At 40.9% G+C, this 21,206-nt stretch overlaps 1 protein-coding gene and 2 long non-coding RNA genes across 4 annotated transcripts; 1 reads left to right on the top strand and 2 right to left on the bottom strand.

Annotated features, from left to right (window-relative positions):
• Positions 1–6,131: 6,131 nt before the first annotated feature.
• LOC135618460 (agamous-like MADS-box protein AGL80) lies at positions 6,132–6,961 on the bottom strand. Its single transcript, XM_065119325.1, has one exon. The coding sequence runs from the start codon at positions 6,958–6,960 to the stop codon at positions 6,223–6,225; it is 738 nt and encodes a 245-aa protein (XP_064975397.1). The 5' UTR covers position 6,961; the 3' UTR covers positions 6,132–6,222.
• Positions 6,962–9,121: 2,160 nt separating this feature from the next.
• On the top strand, positions 9,122–18,866 carry LOC135619958 (uncharacterized). 2 transcript variants are annotated; one of them, XR_010489575.1, is made up of 4 exons: positions 9,122–9,215; positions 16,825–17,098; positions 17,757–17,931; positions 18,006–18,866. It is a non-coding gene; the product is annotated as an uncharacterized LOC135619958 (long non-coding RNA). The 2 variants fall into 2 exon arrangements; XR_010489574.1 differs by lacking the exon at positions 9,122–9,215 and having other exon boundaries at positions 13,652–17,098.
• A 958-nt stretch (positions 18,867–19,824) lies between these two features.
• On the bottom strand, positions 19,825–20,781 carry LOC103993715 (uncharacterized). Its single transcript, XR_010488937.1, has 2 exons — positions 20,482–20,781; positions 19,825–20,362 (listed from the first exon to the last, which is right to left on the bottom strand). It is a non-coding gene; the product is annotated as an uncharacterized LOC103993715 (long non-coding RNA).
• Between the last annotated feature and the right edge of the window lie 425 nt (positions 20,782–21,206).

Below are 21,206 nucleotides of genomic sequence, written 5' to 3'. Positions count from 1 at the left end.
TGTGCTAACTAATTCTATTAAATTGATTGATTAGATGATGATAAGAGAAATATTTACCCTGACTCCATACATGGTAGCATAGTCAACGAGAGGAAATAAACCTGAGTTAACAATTGGGCTATGTGGTCATCAACCCAATATAAAATATTGAGGATGATTTCATCTGTATCAAATATATTTTCATGGGTTAAAGCCACTATAAAAAAGTTTGCCAAGCTACAATAATCGAGGTTGGTTACTATTTACTCCAAACTCATACTTTATATTCTTAGACTATCTTGAGCGGGGACAATGTTAAAAATTTTATGTAAACTCAATCTTTATGTAGATTGACATTCGCTCGAGCTTTCAAAACCATCTTAGCTCCATCTAGACTTCTTGTGCACAACGGCTTAAACAAAGTTGGACTAATATAAATATCACAAACATCTACTATATTATTTTAGGTTAAAATGAGGGCCTACGTCACAAAAACGTCATCCATAATAGTCAATAACACCTTCACCCAACCAATAAAGTAAGGATGGTGGTCTAACCCCAACCAATAACATCTTCACCCACAATAGTCAATAGTCAATATTTCTAGCTCTTAATACTTTCACCTTGATGCAAAACCTAATGTGATACTAATGATTATTTAATGACCCCAGCCTCTCTCCACTAATTGAGACCCCCACCCACATGGGCATCCCAACAGAGGTCTTCATGAATCTTATTTAATAAGTTTAGATGCTAACGAGGATGATGCAATCTATTATCCCTTTTTTTCTTTATTTGGCCTAGTCGATAATGACTCTTAACCTTAGAGCAACCAATCATTCCATTGAGGTACCTCTGCCAGCTACAATACTTGTCACCCCAGAACACTTGTGGTCGACTTGCCAACTAGTAGACAAAGTGTTGTGATTTCCCATCAAGTATTTATTTTGTGACATTTGCTTGTGAAGGGTGATTCGATTTATTTTGTTTATCCCTTAGTCACCTGCTTATGAGCGATGAAGTTTTCCTTGCTCACACGAATGAAATCATGGTCGATGGGTTATGTTGGTAGCTTGTTGTCAACGGTAGTATTCTCGAAGGTTGTGGCCTACCTTAGTTGTCGACCTTGTCATGGGTAATAGTAGGACATTGCAGCAATTGCCTTGGGTGGTGCTATAGCATGTGATGGTTGCTCAATGTCGTGGAAGAAAATCACTACAGATAGGAGAACAACAACCTACCTTGGTTGTTAACCTTGTCGCGATTAGGGGCTATGCAAGTGGTAGCACTGTATGCAGTGGGTGTTGTTGTAATAGTATAGTGTTCGTCAGCTCTATTTCAAGTAATGATAGAGGAAGTGTTGAATCTTAGATTTTGATGATGAAACCAATTGATAGTCGTTATAATTTAATATGTATTTTGAGTGACGCAGGATGCTTCGATCGGGGAAAGACAATTAAAGCAGGAAGAATATGTTGAGCTAGAGAAAAATATGTCAGAAGATTGGACATCGAGCCGAAGGATCAGTCAACGTATCGACAGAAGGCTTCGGGCTATAAGTTCGGGCATTGGGCCAAGAAGAGTGGATATTGCACTAAGAAAATCGGAGTTGTGGAGGTCAACTAGCCGATTGAGCAATAGGTCGCAAGAGAAGACGATGCGCCGAACAATCAGATGAGGCGTCGATGAACATCTGATTAGCTTAGTATTAATTGTCTAGATCGAAGTAGATTTTATGTGTGCAGGATTAACTATGATAGCAAGGCATAAAGCAAAATGAAGTCTCGGAGTTAAGGACGCGATTTCGTTGGGAGTTCAAGAGTTCGTCGAAAATCCGGACATTCGTCGGAAGTTCTACCAGAATTAACTGAGAAGTCCAATAACTTACCAAAGAAGCTCATCATAACTTGCCAAGAAGATCGTCGTGAAGTCCTGGAGTTTGTTGAGAGTCCGCTGAAACATTGTCGAGAGATCGTCGGAAGTTCGCCGGAAGATCGCAGGAAGCTTGCCGGAAGAAACCTAGACTTACAGACTTATTTAACTTAGTAATTGTCTTAGATTTCGTAGTTAACATATAATTAGAATTGAAATTGGGTTAACCTAATTAGAGGCCTGGCCCATGTATGGATTGTGTTGGGCCTAATAAAAGGCCCAAATAGTGACCCAACAGGTGGCACCGTCGTGACATAGTCTCTAAGATTGTGTCACGCGATGGTACCACCCAGACACAGTCTCCGAGACTATGTCATGCGGTGGTACCACCCAGTGTCAGTACTGTAGATGGTGGTACCGCCCATCACAGGTGGTGGTACCGCGAAGACTCGGAAAACCTGAGATGAGACCTTTTTAGGCTCCAAGTTTGAATCAACTTGAATCCTATAAATACCTCTCTCATCCCTGGTTAAACAACAGAGAGCGAAAAAAGAAAGAAACGCTACTGCAATCTTGTATGAACTCCTCTCATTCTTTTAAGTGTTAGAATAGTTTAAGAGAGGAGTAAGTGTTATCTCCTAAACCCAGTCAAAGGAGAAAGAACTGTAAAAGGTGGTTGATCTTCGCCTATTGAAGGAAGACCGATAGTGGATACCGGTGGCCTCGATGGAAGAGGAATCGAGAGTGGATGTATGTCACGACGACCGAACCACTATAAAAATCTGGTTTGCTTTTCTTTTATGTAATTTACCTTATTGCAAACATTACACTTTTATGAGCGCCTTGAAGTTTAATATTTTTCCAAGATCGGTTTTATCGTATGAAATGAAAATTTTACGAAATCGATATTTTATCCGCTGCATTAATTCATCCCCATTTAGTGTTTCAACGAGTACCCCTATTAGAGCAATTGCTATTATCGATGGTAGCATAGCAAGGATTGCGGGGTCGCAGTAATAGAAGTTGACTGCATGCTTGCCTGCGGCCGATGTTGATGGCAGCAACTATAGGCTGTGATGACAATGAATGGCAATGCTACGACACACGTGGATGTTGGCCACCAGACCAATGAGAGATCTCATGACGACTGTACTGAATGAACAAGCATGGTAAGGAATCAATTGTGTGGATATGTGTGGCTTATGATTGGGCACAACATCGTATTTTTTACAGTACATGGCGACAGTCGTAGAGGGTTGTGCACGGAGGAAGTTGGCAATTTGGGTGTTGACCACGACTAACGCTAATAGGATACTAGCTACGTCATAGGCGATGTGTCGACGTGACTGTGGGTGGCATCGACAATGTGCATGGCATAGCGATGCAATGCATAAGTGACGGATGATGGCAGCATAACAAAGGCACGACAAAGAGGATGGTTTTGTTTAATTAAGATATGTTATAGATTTGATTAGATCCTAATTAATGTTATCGACCAATAAAAATAAAATCTAATTATTGAAGGATTTTTAATTTTTTATTGGGATGATTTTAACGGGTGAAATTTTTTTAATTGTTTATCATGGACCTTTACTCTCATTTATAAATAGATAGAATCTCTCAAAGATTAAAAAATATTAAAAATATATTATTAATTTTTATTTTATCTTTTATAATAATTTTATGAAGAATACAAAGAAAGAAAATATCAATCTAGTTTTCTTTGCATATGATAATCTTGGGATTGCACAGATATGTTTATAGATGAGATGAAAAGTATTCTGAACGATATCAAAGTATATAATTCTAGTTTTATTATTTTATTTTGATTTTGACATTAATTTTTTAATAATAATAATATAATTATAATTTTATGCTAACGTCTTGCTCCCGTGCGATGTTTTTGGTATTGAAAGATGATTCAGAAATCTAAATGCAACTCCCAAGCTTCATAATCTCTAATCTCTTTTCTTTTGTCTCAGTGCTCACTAATCGTGCTTGTCGACTCTACATATGTCATCTGTCAAACATAATCTGACTTGATCTCGAGTTAATGATAGCAATTTTATTCTAACAATGAACAATAAACGAGAGCTGTACTTCACTTCTTTTGCTATCACAGAGAGCAATAACTATTTCCTTGGTGCGTAGATTCTCCATAAAGTGAAAGGCATGAAGGTGATTGAGTTCCCTCAAAGTGCTCAAATCCGCTCATCTTCCTGTGGTCTCTGAAGCTACTGGTTCAGTGGTTTCTCCTGAGCAATGAACACATGGCTCTGAACCCTGAAACATCCTCCTCACAAGTCCTTCACCGAAGAAAAAAGAAAGCCATCACGTCCTGCACAAAACAGCGATTGGAACTGCAGCAGGAGAGGAGGTCACATCAGACCCCGACTATCTGCAACATTGTGTCAGCCTCTCGCTTTCTTCCCCGAGGGAGGACGGTGGTGATTCACATGGAAGCAACATGCATGGTTAGAAGTGCGAGGATAAAGTAACAACAATCGTTGTTGAGGACCGGGAAGACATCCAAAGATAACATAGAGACCACCTCCCATCGAATGGATCGGTTCTGACCGTCTCAGTCGATGCCATTCCCAAGTCCCCAGGCCATTAAAGTAGTGTGCGATGCTGTGCCACAAAAATTTTCCATGGGAGTTCTCCAACACGGGCAAGTCTTGTGTTATTGTTTAGCACCAGGAGAGATGGATTCAGACTCCTTTTTAGTGCATGTTTGATACTGTTCCTATTAAAGAAGAAGAAGGCAGAGCTGACCATTGCAGAATAATGTGATCCATGTGCCTGTGCGAGGTTGCAGAATAATATGTCCTCCCTTAGCTGCAACTCACTCTCTCTCTCTCTCTCTCTCTATATAATCCCAGAGCAGATGGAGGTCTCAGATTCAGCATTCACCAGTTCAATTCACTTCGGGCGCACAAACTGCGGAGGCTGCTGCCATGGGTTCTTGGGTTCGCACCATCACCTCCCCCTTCAGGAAGGCTTGCACCCTCATCAATCCACCCAGACAGAAGAATCCCCAACCAGGTGAAGTGTGCTTGCTCTCCTGCCTTGTCTCCCTGCTTTCTTGCTCTGATTGCGCGGTGGCATGGACTAACAAAGGCCACGCTTACCTGGTTGCAGAAGCACATGATCGCCACCGAATGGCTCTTCACGGCGAGGTGATGGCCTGCTCCTACCATGACGTCCAGGTGATGTGGTCCATCCTCGACAAGTCCAACCCCGGAGAACATGACCGACGCTGAGGATTCCGAGTCTTTGAGACGCTCTTCGTGTGTAAATTCTAGCTTAGGTGCTCGGTAACGGAGGAGACACCACAAGTTACTGTACTGGTAATCCCCATGGCGTCATGCTCATGGCGAGATTTAGTTGAACTAGAGCGCGCAGTTTATCACTATCAATCTCTCTCTGCACTTAAACGTAGAATCTACGGGAAGTTTAGGACAAGCAAGAGGAATTAATTTATAAGAAGGAATGATGATTGTCTTCTCCATTGTCCAGTAGAGACGACTTCTCGTAAGAACAGTGTACATGCTATGTTCTTTGATGGAGAAGAAGAATAAATATTTGGATTCTCCTGTGAAGCCAAAGGCATCTCATACGCCACATGAAGCTCTAGGTCTCTGTTTCTGTCTGTGTGCATTCATGTACCGGACATGTCGCCCTGTCAATGCATGGTGGCTTTCGATTGACATCTTACAGGCCGAGTTGACAGGAAAAAATTACCACATTCCTTGCGTGTACATTCCTCCATTTTTTGATCCACGAGAATAATACCTCTGCCGATTGAATCGTAAGAACTTCTTCTTCTTCCACTCACGTTAAAACAAGATAGCACATGAAATTGTTTTGGTCAAAGAGCAAAGAGCTGTACGTAATGCATCACTCTTGGCATCATGCATCAGACTTGCAGCTTTGCAGTCAAAATATCAACATTTTCAGCACAATCTTTTTTCTTTGTCGACTTGATCAAAGTCTTATCAGTGATGAAATCTTCACTAGTGTTATTTGTTGCTTCAGAACATCCAGAGATCAGTGAGAAACAAATGTCACATTCTACTCTGTTTCCCATTTCATAGAACATGAAAGTGTTGATGAGTTAGGATATACACATAAATAAGGTATATGAATTGGTCTCCAATATGCTTTTCATTCTTTTTAAAGTAGAGAATAAGATATGGTCATAAAAATGAAGAACAGGTACAAAAATATAGTATGTGTCTATATACATAAACATAACCATGAAAGATGCATGGAAGGCAAGACAAGAATCCCATGGGCGATGGAACAGAAAGACTAGAGGAGATAGAACAAGCAGATTATTAGAACGTCACCACGCGAGTTCATCTAAGATCAGTGGAACAGGGTCGCCGGCCATGTGGTGGTGAGATCCACAAGCAAATTATCGCTGTCCTGCTGCGACCAGTTAACCATCACGTCCGTGACCCAGGTCGGCTGCTGGACCGCCTCCACCGCCTGCTGTCCATGGTTCACCGGGTTGCTCCACCCCGTGGGTGGTGGCGGGGCCGGTGGCTGGGCCGGTGGCATCTGCTGCGTCTCAGTGGCGGTGGCTGAAAGAGCCGCGCCAGCCTGCGGCTGCGGCGGGGGCATGGCCAGCCGCTTGGAGACCTCCTCCCTCTTCTCGTATATCATTCGCAGCTTGGTCTCCACCATCCAGGTGAGGGCAGAGGCGTCCTCGAGGCACAGGTCGTCGAAATCGCGGCCTCGGAGCCCCTCGAACATCAGCTTGGTTATCCCGATTTCATGGTTCTCGCGATGCAGCCGGCGCAGCTGCTCCACCAGCTTGGAGACCCGCTGGTGGAGGAAGGACTCCTGGTTGATCATTTTTCTGGTGCGCTCGATCTCCGGAAGTTTCCTGAAGCGCGCTATTATCCGGGCCGTGTCCGGGGGGGGCGGCCACATCTGCGGCTGGTGCTCGTTCGGCGCGTACACCACCGCGCACGCGTCCACCCCGCACAGAATGCTCAGCTCCTCCACCTTCTTCAACAGCCCCTTGCGCCGCTTCTTCAGGGTGGCGCGGCGTGTGGAGTCGTTGACAATCCACGATAGCCTAACCTTGCTCCTAGCCATGGTAAGCAGGACAGGAACACACCGATGTTCCTTTTGCCGGCGGTCTTTATAGAGAAGGAAAGAAAGAACGAAGGGGTGTGAACGACCGGAAGCGGAACTATGATCAGAATCCATGATAGCCTACAATCGTTACTACGTATCCAATCATCGGTCGAGAAATAGGGAGGCGATGCTTTTTTGGGATGTTGTGGCCATTAAAAACGTGATCTCGAATAAATTCGCTGTTTGAGTGCTCGTAGCCGATCCTCTCCCTAGACATTGCACTTGCCAGCCCGGTTGGATTGCCTCTTCCATAACAGCAAACAGCCTCATCAGCAAGCCACGATTGGAAAACTGGCAATGAGCTGTGGGGCCGCCACACTCTCATTCACCGAACCTGTAACTCGGCGAAGCATGCATGCATGCACGCACGTAGCGCACACCAGTCATTCATTTCCTAACCCTTACGTCCTGTGATGTGCGGGGTGCATGCAATGCATGGCTTGGTCATGGCTGATCGACCTACGTAAGGGTGCACAAAGTGATATGGCAGGCGCAGTTGTATGTGCATACGACGTTATCAAGGAAGACGTGTTGAGATATCAGAAGAGTTCCAAATTTGATTCCATCACAGTTTCAATTAGACAAGATGGAGATGGCAAAATCCAAGTTATGCTGTGTTTTCCTTGTTCCTTACGCATGGAACCGAACAAAAGGAATGACTCTCTTATCTTACTCTCTCAACTACTTTTAACACAATCCCTCTCTTAATAACATTAGGATCTTATTAAAACTTTTAGATATATTGGATCATTTATTAATAATTTAAGCTTTAAAATTTGAGATTAATGGCTATACAATCGAAATGGGCTCCACAATGATGTGGCCCATTGGACGGCCCAGAAAACCTACCTCTTCGTTGTGGACGGAAGCGGGTGATGACGGATCCAAACAAACATAGATGAGTCGGTGAGGCGGGAAGGGAAATAGAAGTGTTTCTAAGCGCCCAAACCCTCTCTCTTCATCGTTCTCCCTTTTGTTCGATCTCGGTCTTTCTAGTCTCTATTTTGCGAGTTCTCTACGACCGAAGCTTCCTCATCCCCGTCGGCATGGGAATCAAGGTTAGGGTTTTGTTTTTCCTCTGTCCCTGTAGTTGTCTCTTAGCTTCTTCCCCGCGTGATGGGGTCCCCCGTCTCCTGCTCTTTACCTGCTGGACGAAGCTCCTCGCGGACAACGCCCCCGAGGCCATGAAGGACCAGAAGTTCGAGAGCTGTTTCGGCCGGAAGATCGCGGTCAGTGCCAGTATGAGCATCTACCAGTTCCTTGTCCGTTGTCGTGTCTCATCGCTCCTTTCTAGCATTGGGCTTTGTGACTAATTAGATCTTTTCTTTTTGGTTTCTCGTGCGAGAGTTCCTTGGATATGCTTAGACGAGTTTAGGGTTTGGGTCATGACAGACGGCTTTGGAGCTTTTGAACTCTCGTTTCCCCGCCTAATCTTTCTCGGATTCGTAATTTATGGCTATTTCCGTTTCGTATAGACCGTCGTGGGAAGGACTGGTATGGAAACCCTCACCGATGAGGCTGGGGTAGTCACAAGGTTGACGAATCATTTCTATCTTTCCTTTTTTCTTTTATTTTCTTTATTAATGACAAGAAAGAAGTTTGAATCTTGAGTTTAATCTATACTCAATGGGATTGCTTGTTTGTTCGTCTTGTTTTGACGTTTGGTGTGGCAAAAAAGCCATTTGTTACACTGGCAAAAAAGCCAGTGTAAGTCCACATCTTTATCTGGGAAGTTATGTTTTCTCATTTTTTTTGTTTTCTAATGCAGCTTTCTGCTTTTGTCATGCCAGTTATGTATTTGATGGTCAGCCACCGGAATTGAAGAAACAAGAACTTCCCAAAAGGCAAGTCATTACTAACCTTCTATATGAATTCTTTTAATTTATTCTCCTACATTTTCATGGTCGAATAGTAATGTTCTTTAAGCTTATTGCACACTTTAGATACTCAAAGAGAGAAGATGCTACCGAGGATCTGAATGCAGCAATCGAGGTTAGTGCTTGTCCACTATAAGTACCTTTTGGGACATATCTGACTTTTTCCCATCGTGCTGCTTCTAGTCCTTTTGCTCTTTTTCTCCCCTTTCTGAACCCATTCAGGTGATGATTCCTACTGCTGCAGGCTGGTGACACAGGGAATTGAAAAGTATAGCAAAAGGACAGTGAAGGTTGTTTTTGATGTTTCTAGTTTGCAGTAGATTATATGCCTTTAAGGTATGTTGACTAAAACTTTTTAGTCCTACATGAGTTTGATATTTATATGTGTAAACTAGCATACAGAACTATTCGAGTTTTTTCCTTGCAATTAAAATCCGAATATTTTAAATTTCCTTTTAATTCACATTTGGAACTCGAAATTTTAAGCAGCTATCAAACACTGTATGACCATTGCATGCTTTAGTCTTATCGAGAAGGAAAAAAAAAACTACTAAGAGTAAGGGAATAAGCTATTTTTTAATTGAGTTACCACATTTGGCATCCGAAAAAGTGAATCATAAGCATCTCATCCTATAGTTGCCTCCTGCTTCTGTTGCTGGTTTATGATGGATGTCCCAACTTTCATTAACTACCAATTGGCTGCATATGTTTTCTGTATATCTAATTCGTGAGACCAGGCTATATGTACCTATTAAATATGACATTAGAATCTGCCTTTTCTGTTTATTCATTTTTGACGCTTCATTAAATAACTGAAGCTTATTACTAACAGATTCTTCTGCCATTCTGTAATTCTTGTGCCACTTCACTGTGAATGTTACTAAATAATTGGCACGCTATATATGTGGCCAAGAGCAACTAGAGAAGGGAGGCAGAATTCTCAATTGGTACCATTATTTTGGAATTGTTTTCTGACGAGGTGGACATGAACGTTGATATACTGGGAAAAATTGTTGGGGAATGACTAAAATGTTTGATTTAACTATAAAATTAACACATTCAACCCCAAAAGCTATTATGGACTATTGCCAAATATTGTCAATGCAGTTGATGCTATTATGGAGGGTTGATTATTTCAGGAAACAATCGGTTCATTCTTTGATGTCGTAGCTATATTGTGTCGTTACGATATGGATCCCGGTAAGAAAAAGTTACACATATATTGATCATAAATCATATTTAACATTAATTATTTATTATACTAATAAAGTCCTATTTATATCTTTTTGCAATCGAGTGGTGATTATAATTTTGGAAGAGATACTAAATTAAAGGAAAGTTATCATTCGTGTACTTTTGCATATGACGACATCAAGTGGTTGCGAACGTAATTGGTCGACCTTCGTATTGATTCATATGAAAGTTCGCAACATATTATCGTATAGATAGTTGGAGAAACTGATATATGTCCACTACAACATGTGGCTAGGGTTGCGGCGTGCTGAGTTGGAGAAGAAGTCAGAGGAATAGGAGATTGATCTTATCGACCTCCAATACTATAAAGAATATTGACAACCAATGATAGAGTGAGTCGAAGTAGTGAAGAACCAAGAGGATCCTCTACTTGATGAGGCAGGAGATTCTCCACGTCCTTTGTGTTTTATCACCGAGGCAATATAAGAAAAGGAAGCATATCCTCAGCAGGAGGAAGATTCCCCTTGGTTAGAATGTGACGGGAGGAGTTAGATAATATTGAATTGGATTACTCGAGGAACTAGAGACACCCAATCATCACAATCGTCCAACCAGCGTGCAAGACAAAGGTAAAAGGGAAGATGGTAGCATCAGTTCACCATTAGAAAGAATCGAGTCAGGTGACGAGACACTTTCTCAATCGTATTCAACAACTATCTCGGTCCAAAGATATGGTAATGACGTGGATAGTAGTGCCTTAATTAATGATGGCGGCAACATCGAGGAGTTGATAGTCTCGTTTACGTTGAGGGTGGTGCATGGATCGAGGAGCAGTATTTTATGCATACCATCCAAGATTTAGATCATGAATCTCGACGAGATACTAGTCAAGTTTGTACATGGAAGGGGAAGACAGTGGATGATTTTGAGTAGATGTGACAGAGTTTACATGACGTAGACAGGGAGCGAAGTTTATCGTATTCACAATCGTTATATTATGAAGAATCTTATGACTAATAGTAGTATGGGAATAATTGATCATTCTGATAGCAGATAAGATTTCCCTAACTACATGAGGAAATCTCTCTATTCTGTTGAGGGAAATTCTTCCTCCTAATATGTATAAATATGAGAGGGATATGTTAATGCATTTAAGCTAAAGCTTCTTCAATAAAGCTTCTTTAATAATTCTTCTTATCTTCTATTCTCTTATCTTCTATTCTTTCTATCATTGTATCAGAGCTTTCGCCGTAAAGGCTACTTCTAAACATCTCGAAGTAGACCCGTCTCCCCGTCGGACTCCACTGAATCTCAGCTCCTTCTCCTACTGCCTCGTGGACCGCGACTCCATCTCAAAGTAGTACAGCGTTTTCCATGGACGTCCTCCAGGATCGTTGGGTCGGCCTCCTTCGAAGCTGAACAAGGGCCACCACGCCGCACCCTATTCTCCTCCCTGCGTTGGTGGCATTCTTTACTGTCACCCTTCCTCTGCCTCTTCCTGCAGAAGCAGAGTCGACGCAGCCTCGCAACCGTTCCCCGGCCAGCGATCTCTCCTCCTCGTTCTCGTATCTCGCTCGAGCGAGAAGTGCCGCTGCCGCCGTCCTAGCCACAGCAGCTGTAGCAGCAATGATCTGCTCTTCTCCCAAGCTGTTGTCCTCTGCTTCTTCTTCCTCTGCTACAGCATTGCTATAGCTTTCTCTATTGCTACGGCTTCTCCTCTGCTGCAGTTGTCGTCATCGTCGTTGCAGCCGCCGTCGTCGTAGCCGCAGCAATAGCAACAGCAGCACTAGCGATCTGCTCTTGCCCTACTCACTAAGCCTCTGGCTCGTAAACTGTTTGCTTTGCATCGATCCAAGATTGATATCATTGACAGGAGCACCATCTTGAGGGGGCATGATAGCAAATAAGATTTCCCTAACTACATAAGGAAATCTCTCTATTCTGTTGAGGGAAATCCTCTCCTAATCTGTATAAATAGGAGAGGGACATGTTAATGCACTCAAGCTAAAGTTTTTTCAATAAAGCTTCTTCAATAATTCTTCTTATCTTCTATTCTCTTATCTTCTATTCTCTTATCTTCTATTCTTTCTATCACATTCTTCTTTGAGCAATAGTATGATGATCGATCTTATGACACAGAACAACAGATCAGTGGTGAAAGTAGAAGTTCTGACGTTCTCCATGCTTCTCACTAATACATGCCATAATCATACTTGCCTTAGGAGTTGCCTCGGACATGTGTAGTTCATGACGATTAGACTACAACCATCACCACATTGATGTATCAAGGACATACGGCGTATCAATATACTATGTTATGGGATCAATTTCAAGATTGTGTCCAACAAACATATCAAACTAATATATAAATACATAGGATCGAGGACCTCGATTTATCGCTTGTGGAGTTTCGTCATTCTTTTTTGTGATAGAATTGGGTATATCTATCGATTGATTACTTGATTCATTTGAATCTTAAAGTTTAAGTTGTTTAAAAAATAATCTAACAATTCAAATCATTTCTTTTTAGATAATTCAATATTAATAGAAGGACGGTTCGGAATGTACCACAAAGCTACTTCTTAAAGCTTAAAAAAGATGTGGCATTATTCTTTCCAAATCTAGATTATTTTGTTAAAATTATACTAAATTTATATTTATTTTCAACTTAAAAGTTCTAATCTAATTTTTTTGATTTTTCAAGAAATTTTAGAGCTCGCGTCGGCCAATTTTTTTCGTATTGTCAGTACGTGTCATCATACCGACACATGGTATGTTGGTACGGATTGATACATGCCATATTGATGGTGGTCGGTACATCAGTATGGATCGGTAAGGCGAACCCTATGTGAAATTGTCTTTCCTTCACGTAGTTTTTTATGTTTCTATTGAGCATTCTTATTTGTTCTATATGCCTTTTTTTTAGCTTTTATTTATATATTTTATCCAGATGATTTTAGAGTTTCTGGTAGTATTTTTAGTTTGTTGATATGACACAAGCAATCAATTGACAAAACAAAGTTTGTTTTCTTCATAATTAATTAAAATACACTTTCAGATTTGCTACCACATTATGGTCCTTATCCATTAACTTAGAGAGCTTGGATGAAAATGTAACCTACACACTAAAGGTGTTTCCATTAGCTAGCATATTGAGGACTCTTGCCAAGTTTCTTATGACCTAAGGAACATAGTTCGGTGAAGTAGGCTTTTGCCGAGTTGTTAGTAATAGAACATCTAAGTCTTTACTTTTCTATCTTGTTTTTCATAATTCGATGTCATTGCAATGTTACAATTTCCCCTAATTATTAAGATGTCATAATCTCCATTTAAAATTCTGACATCCCATTTAAATTTCTAGCATCCTCATCAGGCAGAATGTTTCTCCAATGCTTCATCATATCAAGGTAAAATCAGATAGCATATACCAGGTTTGCAATTTCGTATCAGACATTGTGACTGGTACATTCTGTTGATATCGGTGTATCGACACTCATTATGTCGATAAGTTGGGGGAGGGAGAGGGAGGAAGAAGTAAAAAGAGGTCGTGGAGAAGGAAGAGAAAGAAGAAGAACAAGATGAAGAGGAGGAGAAAAGAAGATGATTGACAACTGTGTCCTTGTAAAAGAGGAGGGTGGCGGGCTTGTGACATCCTTCGCGATACCTAACATTGTTAATATTTTAGTGCACTAGATTGGACCCCTTGAAATTGGGTGGTTCGCACACAAACTATAAGAAGAGGAGGATCGACGATGGTGCCCTCGTGAGAAGAGGATAATGGGCTCGCGACTTCCTCTGCGAGCCCTAACATCATCAGTATTATTATTATAATATAATATTTTATTTTATTTACAAAGAGTAAATGGTGAAGGTGCGATTCGAGCCCAGAAATTATTTCTTTTTTAACACACCAAATCTAACCGCTTGACATTGGAGTGGTCCACATACTAGTTAGCATCTTGACCAATAAATATCAGTCCATGCATACCTGTCCAACAAAATCGCAAACCTTGGAATATGCATACATATTATGTAGAATAAGTAATTTGATTCTTTACTTCATCATGAATGAGCTTGCAAATTTAGAATAAGGATGAAAGGTAAGATACAATTAACCTATTACAGTCCTAATATATTAGGAAGACAACTATACATGTAAATCCTAACTATCCAATTTAAATTAGGAATATGACTATTTAGGAATATAACTATATAGAAATACAACTATATTCTGATTAGGAATACATTCATATAGGGATACAGCTTTCATATTATAGGAATACAACTCTCGTAGGAATATAGCTTTCATATTCAAGAATTACGAGTTCGATATCCATGTGATTCTCCAACACTCTCCCTTATGCGGTTACTCTTGTAGGAATATAGCTTTTGTATTCAAGAATTACAACTTCGATATCTATGTGATTCTCCAACACTCTCCGTTATGCAGTTGTAAATATATTTTGCAATCCATGCCTGTTAAGTAATTTATCAAACATTGGATCTGATAAAGTTTTCGTCAAAGCATCAACCAACTGTTATATGGATGAATTACAAGGAATGCAAATTTGTCCCCATCCAAATTCTCTTTGTTGAAATGCTATTTTATTTCCACATGTTTGGTTTTATTGTCGTGAACCAACAATACTTAATATAGTTCTATTGTCACAACACAACAACAACATAAGATTACTTCCTTTGATCTTCAAAGTCATTACTATTATCTTTAGCTAAATTAGTTCATAAATCCTTATTTCCATGGTCCTAAATTCAGCTTTGCACTTGATCGGGCCACCATTGGTTGCGTCTTGCTCCTCAAGTGACCAGATTTCGTCCTAAAAATATGTAGTAATTGGAAATTGATCTTCTATCTTCAATAGATCTAGTGTAATTTGAGTCTATATAGGCTTCTACTTGTGGTTCTTGGGGATGCTACAATCTCCCCATGAATCATTCAGGAAGATGACTCTATAGGAATACAACAATATTCTACTTAGGAATACAGACATATTGGGTTTGAATATTCTAGGAATACAACACCCACGTGAATATAACTTCCACATTCAGAATTCAATCATCCGTATCTATTATTCTCTATCACTCCCCCTCAAGTAGTTGTAAATATGTTTTGCAATCCAAACTTGTCATGTTATTTATAGAATATTGGATCTAGTAAAGTTTTTATCAAAGCAACAACTATCGATTTTGTGGATGAATTTCAAGGCATGCAGATTTGTCTACCGTTCAACTTTACTTTAATGAAATGTCATTTTATTTCCACATATTTGGTTTTATCATGATGAATTAGAGTTGCGGGCAATACTTCTATTACTTCATTGTCACAACACAACAACATAGGATTACTTATTTTGATCTTTTAAGTAGTACTTTTAGCTACATTAGTTCACAAGCTTCGATTACAAAACATTTGCAACTATTTGAGGGGGAGTGTTAGAGAATCACACAGATATGGAAGTTGTAAATGTTGAATATGGAAGCTATATTCCTATGGCAATTGTATTCTTTGAATATAGAAGTTGTATCTTTATATAACTCTATTCCTAATTAGAATACAGTTGTATTCCTTTATAGTTATCTTCCTAAATAGTGGTATTTCTAATTTAAATAGGATAGTTGCCTAAGAATTATATATATAGTTATTTTCCTAATATATTAGGATTGTAATTGATTCCCCACATTAAGGTTTGACGTTCTTGTCATGGATATAACAGGTCCAGAATCAAAGTGCATGTGAGGCCCAATATTATGGTGGCTCTGCGTTATGACGTGCCCTTTAGTTCTATTCACGGGTAGGATTTTCCTATTCGAGTATTTTACCTATCCAATATTAGGTCGGATTTGATATCATTTTTCATGATTAGATTCAATGAGATAACTTTACATATCTATTGAAATTGAGTCACTGACCCAAAATGCTTAAGCCCAATATAATAGTAATACACTTATCTGATTCTTATAAATCAATTCATAATTTTATGTATTCTTATGTGGAATTAAACTTAGAATGTTATAGTATTTCCTTTGCTCAAGCTTACCATAGAGTTTCCAAGACATATCTCGAGTATATCTTGGTTTTGAGCAATAGTCATGTCACAATTTTCTTTTTTCGTCCATGGATGGTTTCCTTGTAGCATGCAAAAAAAAATTTGAGATTGCCAAGGTTAAGTTTTCTCAGATTGAATTCTTATACAGACGAGCTTAACTTCCTACCTTCTTCTTCACGAACTAAGAGAAATATTTCTTTAATAGATGGGAGAAGGCCTCTGCCCAGGACTCTTTCACAAACTTCATTAAACTTGGGATTAAGGCTCAACCAGAAAATTAAAAATTCATGTTCATTCAATCATATCTTTAAGCTTCTTTATTTCATTTTGATACCCAGACAGAGATCTAGTCCTAACCAAAGTCCCTTCAGAATAACATAGTAGTTGGTAACTGGTTAGTTACCTTATTTAGTGGACAATCTGCCTCTTCAATTCATATTATTGGTTAGCAGCACACTTCTTGGAGTAGGTTTATGTGACTGCATCCCATATGTCCTTTCTATTTTCCAGCAGGAGATTGTCTTGCTAATCTCATGTTGCATGAAGTGCAATAGCCAGGACATCACCATTGAACTTTTACATCTGAGATTTCAAATTTTGGATCAGATGTCTTTGGTGCAGAAGAAGTGCCAAGAGAATAACTCCATTTAATTCTAAAGTATTTATTTGTACGGTGGTATTTTCAGATGACTATGTGTCCTGGATTTGGTGTCGAGTTGGTTGAGGTGACTATTTTTTATGTTGCAAAGATGCTTAAAAGATTGGAAGGTTTGAAGATCAAGATTTAGAAATGGCAATGAGGGTCGAAACAATGATCAGCAAAGAAAGGACTGACCAGAAATGTTGATCAAGAACCATTGGAACATCTACAAACTACAAGTCTAAATCTGGAGGTGCAAAGAAGAAATGATTGGAAAGCAATATCAGCACTCAAAACATTGGAACCTGTCGACTGAGCAGGTAAGAACCATTCTGCTGGTTCAAACTTCTTCTCACTTTTCCTTTTGTACATATCAGTGGTCTTATTTATTCTTTGCTTATCTAACTTTAGGGTTAACTGAATTTCTGCATGGCTCATGCTTGTGGTGTCCCATCTTATCATGTTTGTGAGAGTTAAATTAATGAACGATTAGCTTGGCTCACACTCGTGATGGGTCCCATCCTGTGAGGGTTAACCAATGAACGGATAGCTTGTGAACTTTAAGAATAGATGCATTAATATTTTGATTTTTTGATTAGGATGTTAGTTTAGAACCAATCGAGGTTCTTCTCATACGGGTGTTAGTAAATGTCATGCCCATTCGATTCACAATGTGTTGAACCTTATAAGATTGTTGTGGGGGTATGCTCGATAAAATTCCTTTCAATGGATTGTGAGGTGTTAGCTAAGCATAAGTCTTTTAGTTGAATATATTATAATTTAAGTCTTTATATGATTGGGGAATGCACTTGAACTCCTAGTCTATATTGCATTTTTTGTCTGCGAATGCTGAAGACTTGATATCACTCAGACATTGACCCTATTGCTTATGTCTCGTAACGTTTGTTTCATAGGTTTAACTTACTTTATCTTTGCCTGATTTGGCTACAAAGTTAAATGGGCTCTGACATTTTGAAGGGTTAGAAGAGAATGTAATTTTTTGTTTCCTTGAGGGGTGGCCTATCAATGAAGTTGCATGGGTCATAGAAAGATAAACTTCGCCATGTTGCTCGAGCCTTATACGAGGCTATCACCATCCTCTAGGTGAGCTAGCAGTGGCTTGAGGATCTGGATCTCAACCTTATGTCTCAGGGTAGGTGACGTATTTCTTTTTTCTTTTATCTTCACTTCTTTGATTTGGCATTAAGCTTGTTTGATGCATTGTAGACATGGATCTTTGCATCAACGTCTTCAGCCATCGAGAAGCATAGGAAGAAGGTTGCAATGTACCTTGCTTTGTAAACGTCTCAGAGGAGCAGGTCATTTGAGAATAGGGGAGAATTTGCCTTGGAAGTTCAAGCCTCGGGGCCTCGGCTTAGACATTCGGGATGCTTGAAGAGGAAAGGAGGGCCTTGGCACAAAACCTATTTAACAAGTGTCGGTCGGGCCCTTTGCTCAGTCATTAGTATTGAGTCAGTGTCGAAGGGTAGATGAAGCGCCACCCTTGATCCGAGCGAGTGAATGGGCTCCTTTGCCTTTTACGAGGGGGAAGTCTTCTTGAACTATTGAATCCTCTCACTTTGGGGGGGGAGTCGGTGAGGCAACCAACAATAGCAACAATAATCACTATCTGGTAGACCAAGGCCCTCGTCCTTGGCTCGCTTGGGCGATCCATCGCTCGTTAGTGGATGTTAACCACGAAGTTGGAGGTTTAGGCTCTCCTTCTAGTGCTGCTAGTTGATAAGTCATCATGTGTCATCATTGGTGTAAGTACGAGGGCTTGCGAGAAATTGCTTGCTTTGGGTGAGTTGCATAGTTTTGCTCTTTCGGGATGAGCTCCAATATGGGTCTTTAGAGGATGACTTTGGCATTTATAAGGTCTTTCTTTTCTTACTCCTTAATTAATGTGAACTAAATATGCTTATCATTAATCTCAACGGGAGAGTTGAGGTTGTTAATGTATATTATGGTTGTTTGATTAGGATATCGATTTGGAGCTAATTGAGTTCCAATTCTATACTTGTTAGATTGGCATTTGAAAGTGTCAAACCCAATTGATTCATAATGCACTAAACCTTGTGAAGCTAATTGTGCCCGACAAAGCCTCTTTTGATGTTTCAGGTAGTCTTGATTATGAGGGGTCCACAAAGTGTCAAGTCTTTCTGAGATGAATGTATTAGAATTGAAGTCCTTCAGAGCCGAATGCATTAGAATGAGTCTTTTCAGAGGGTTGAAGACTACACCTGACCAACCTTTTATAGTGAGGTTTCAAAACCATGTTTTTCCTAGTCCAATCTTAAGTGGGATCGCATTGCATCCAATCTAGAGAACGTGCACAGGCCGTGGATATGAGATGTCGAGGTGTCAATAACATGGTGATAGGCTATCAACCACATGACGATAATGTATTGATCATGTGGCATCAAGGTGGTGTTGACCATATAGCAAATTGATGTTAATCTCGTCATCATATCATATCAGTAGCGATTAGCATGTGGACTTATCATGATTCCAATTTACCAATACCAAACTAGAAATCAATTGATCAATGTGGTGTTTGGTCCCTCTCTCTCAAAATAGACTTAGGAATGACGCTGAGTAGGATATTAGTTGCCTTAACACCACTCAATAACATTACTCCTATTCGAAACATGCAGCTGACTCAAGTAACTAATTTGTTAATCGAATTGATTTGATATTAGATCGAAGGCTATACCGGTCCAAGATAAATGGACAAAATGAACTATTCACTCGCATCTTTATGTAAGTTCATTCACGTCCAATAGATAGATGCTTGCTTTTACTTGTTGGCTCCATGTTGCTGCACTAGCAAAAGCTTTGTACCTTTGAACTGGAGATCAAATCCAAGGATTAGGCGAAAAGATATGAGGAAGAGATTTGGATCAGCATCTGTTCAACAGATGCTGCACTATGTTATGTCGGCCCTTTTTGCCTTGGAATAGATTGTAAACAATTAAACCCCAACTGCATCCGGAAACAGACTTGTCCTGCTCGGATTCCTGCTTCTGCCAATCCAAGCCCAAACTTGTGTCATGTACTCCATTGATTTTTATTTGTGTCAACACATGCAGTTCACATTTAAAGAACACTTTTCTCACTTGGTGGATGAACTATTGAATCCATGGTAAATAGATTTTGCTGGTAGTATGGGAGAGAATATAACGGAATAGACGTAGACACATGCAACCAAACACAGGAGTACTTTACGAAGTAAACCTAGGAGATGAACACGGAGCAAATGGGGAGGCCACTTTGAGAGTACTTGGTGCTACAGGGGACATGTGAACCGGCCTTGGTACCTGTCCGAAGAGCCTCGATGTTGCCCATCGAGCACGGAAGAGAAAAGGCATGGTTGGGGCAGCCTTCCTTAAACGCCGCGGAAGCCTGTGGAGGGATTCCCAGGAGATGATGGAGGAAGAGAGGGGGGTGATCACGCCACCCGATCCTCGTATCCGCCCGCTCGCCCCTTCCACATGCCGCCCACTCTCCTCTGTTTCGCCGCGGTGCAGAGATCATTAGGAAAACGAAGAGCATTGATTGTTTTGTTTCTTTTTCCGATCTACCTGCGCAGGACCAACCGAGAGAGTTAACGGAGGTGGTCGATCGGGATTTGCCCCACCCCCAAAGAGGACAAAGAAAGGGGGGGAGAGAAAGGATGGTGGGTGGGGACGATGATGGGAACCATGTGCCACTGTTGCCGACCAGTGCTCCGCAATATTAATTGGGAATGGGAAGCCTGGCATGGCGCCTGGTGCCCACGTGAACTCCCACTGGTCCTCTGTCTGTCTCTCTCTCTCGCGCACCGAGAAGCACAGGAGCGTGCTGCTGCCATGGCCGTCGGTACTTGGATGGCACCCCCTCGAAGTCAACCAGTTACACGATCGTGCCACGTCAGCATTCCTGTCCACTGTTCGCACGGCGGAGCGCGTCCGAGATGAGCTTCTGGTTCCGGGATCCACTGGCTACAGGCTTCTTCGCCACAAGATTCCCTCCTCGCGGGGGCCTGGAGAATCCGATGTCTTCGACCCTCGCTTTATGATTCGTGCGTTTGCACTAAAAAAACTCCGGATGAAGGGTCATCATATGCCTGCACGATCCCTAAAGCAACGAGGACGTAGATCGCAGCATCGTGTCTGCGCTTCGACGTGGGATCACTTGAGTATGTCGGTTTCAAGTCGCGACATTGGTTACCACTTGACGAAAAGATCGGAACACGCACACTAACAGGATATGCGTGACAGCTGTCACTTTGCCTCATCCATGACTAACTGCCTCCGCTAACGACAACAACCCTAATCATCATTTAATGGGTCGAGTAGATTCAGCGTCCAAAAAGTCCGGTCCGTTAAGTCGGCTACTACTACCCTCGTTAAACCCCGTCACCTTATTGCTACCCGTTGCCCCCGC

The sequence above is a fragment of the Musa acuminata genome, chromosome BXJ2-8 (genome assembly GCF_036884655.1).
Source record: "Musa acuminata AAA Group cultivar baxijiao chromosome BXJ2-8, Cavendish_Baxijiao_AAA, whole genome shotgun sequence".
Lineage (NCBI taxonomy): Eukaryota > Viridiplantae > Streptophyta > Magnoliopsida > Zingiberales > Musaceae > Musa > Musa acuminata.
This window is presented reverse-complemented; position numbering and strand designations above follow the sequence as displayed.

Coding starts and splice junctions, on each gene's coding strand:
- LOC135618460 (XM_065119325.1), bottom strand. CDS start 6,960: ATGGCTAGGAGCAAGGTTAGGCTATCGTGGATTGTCAACGACTCCACA.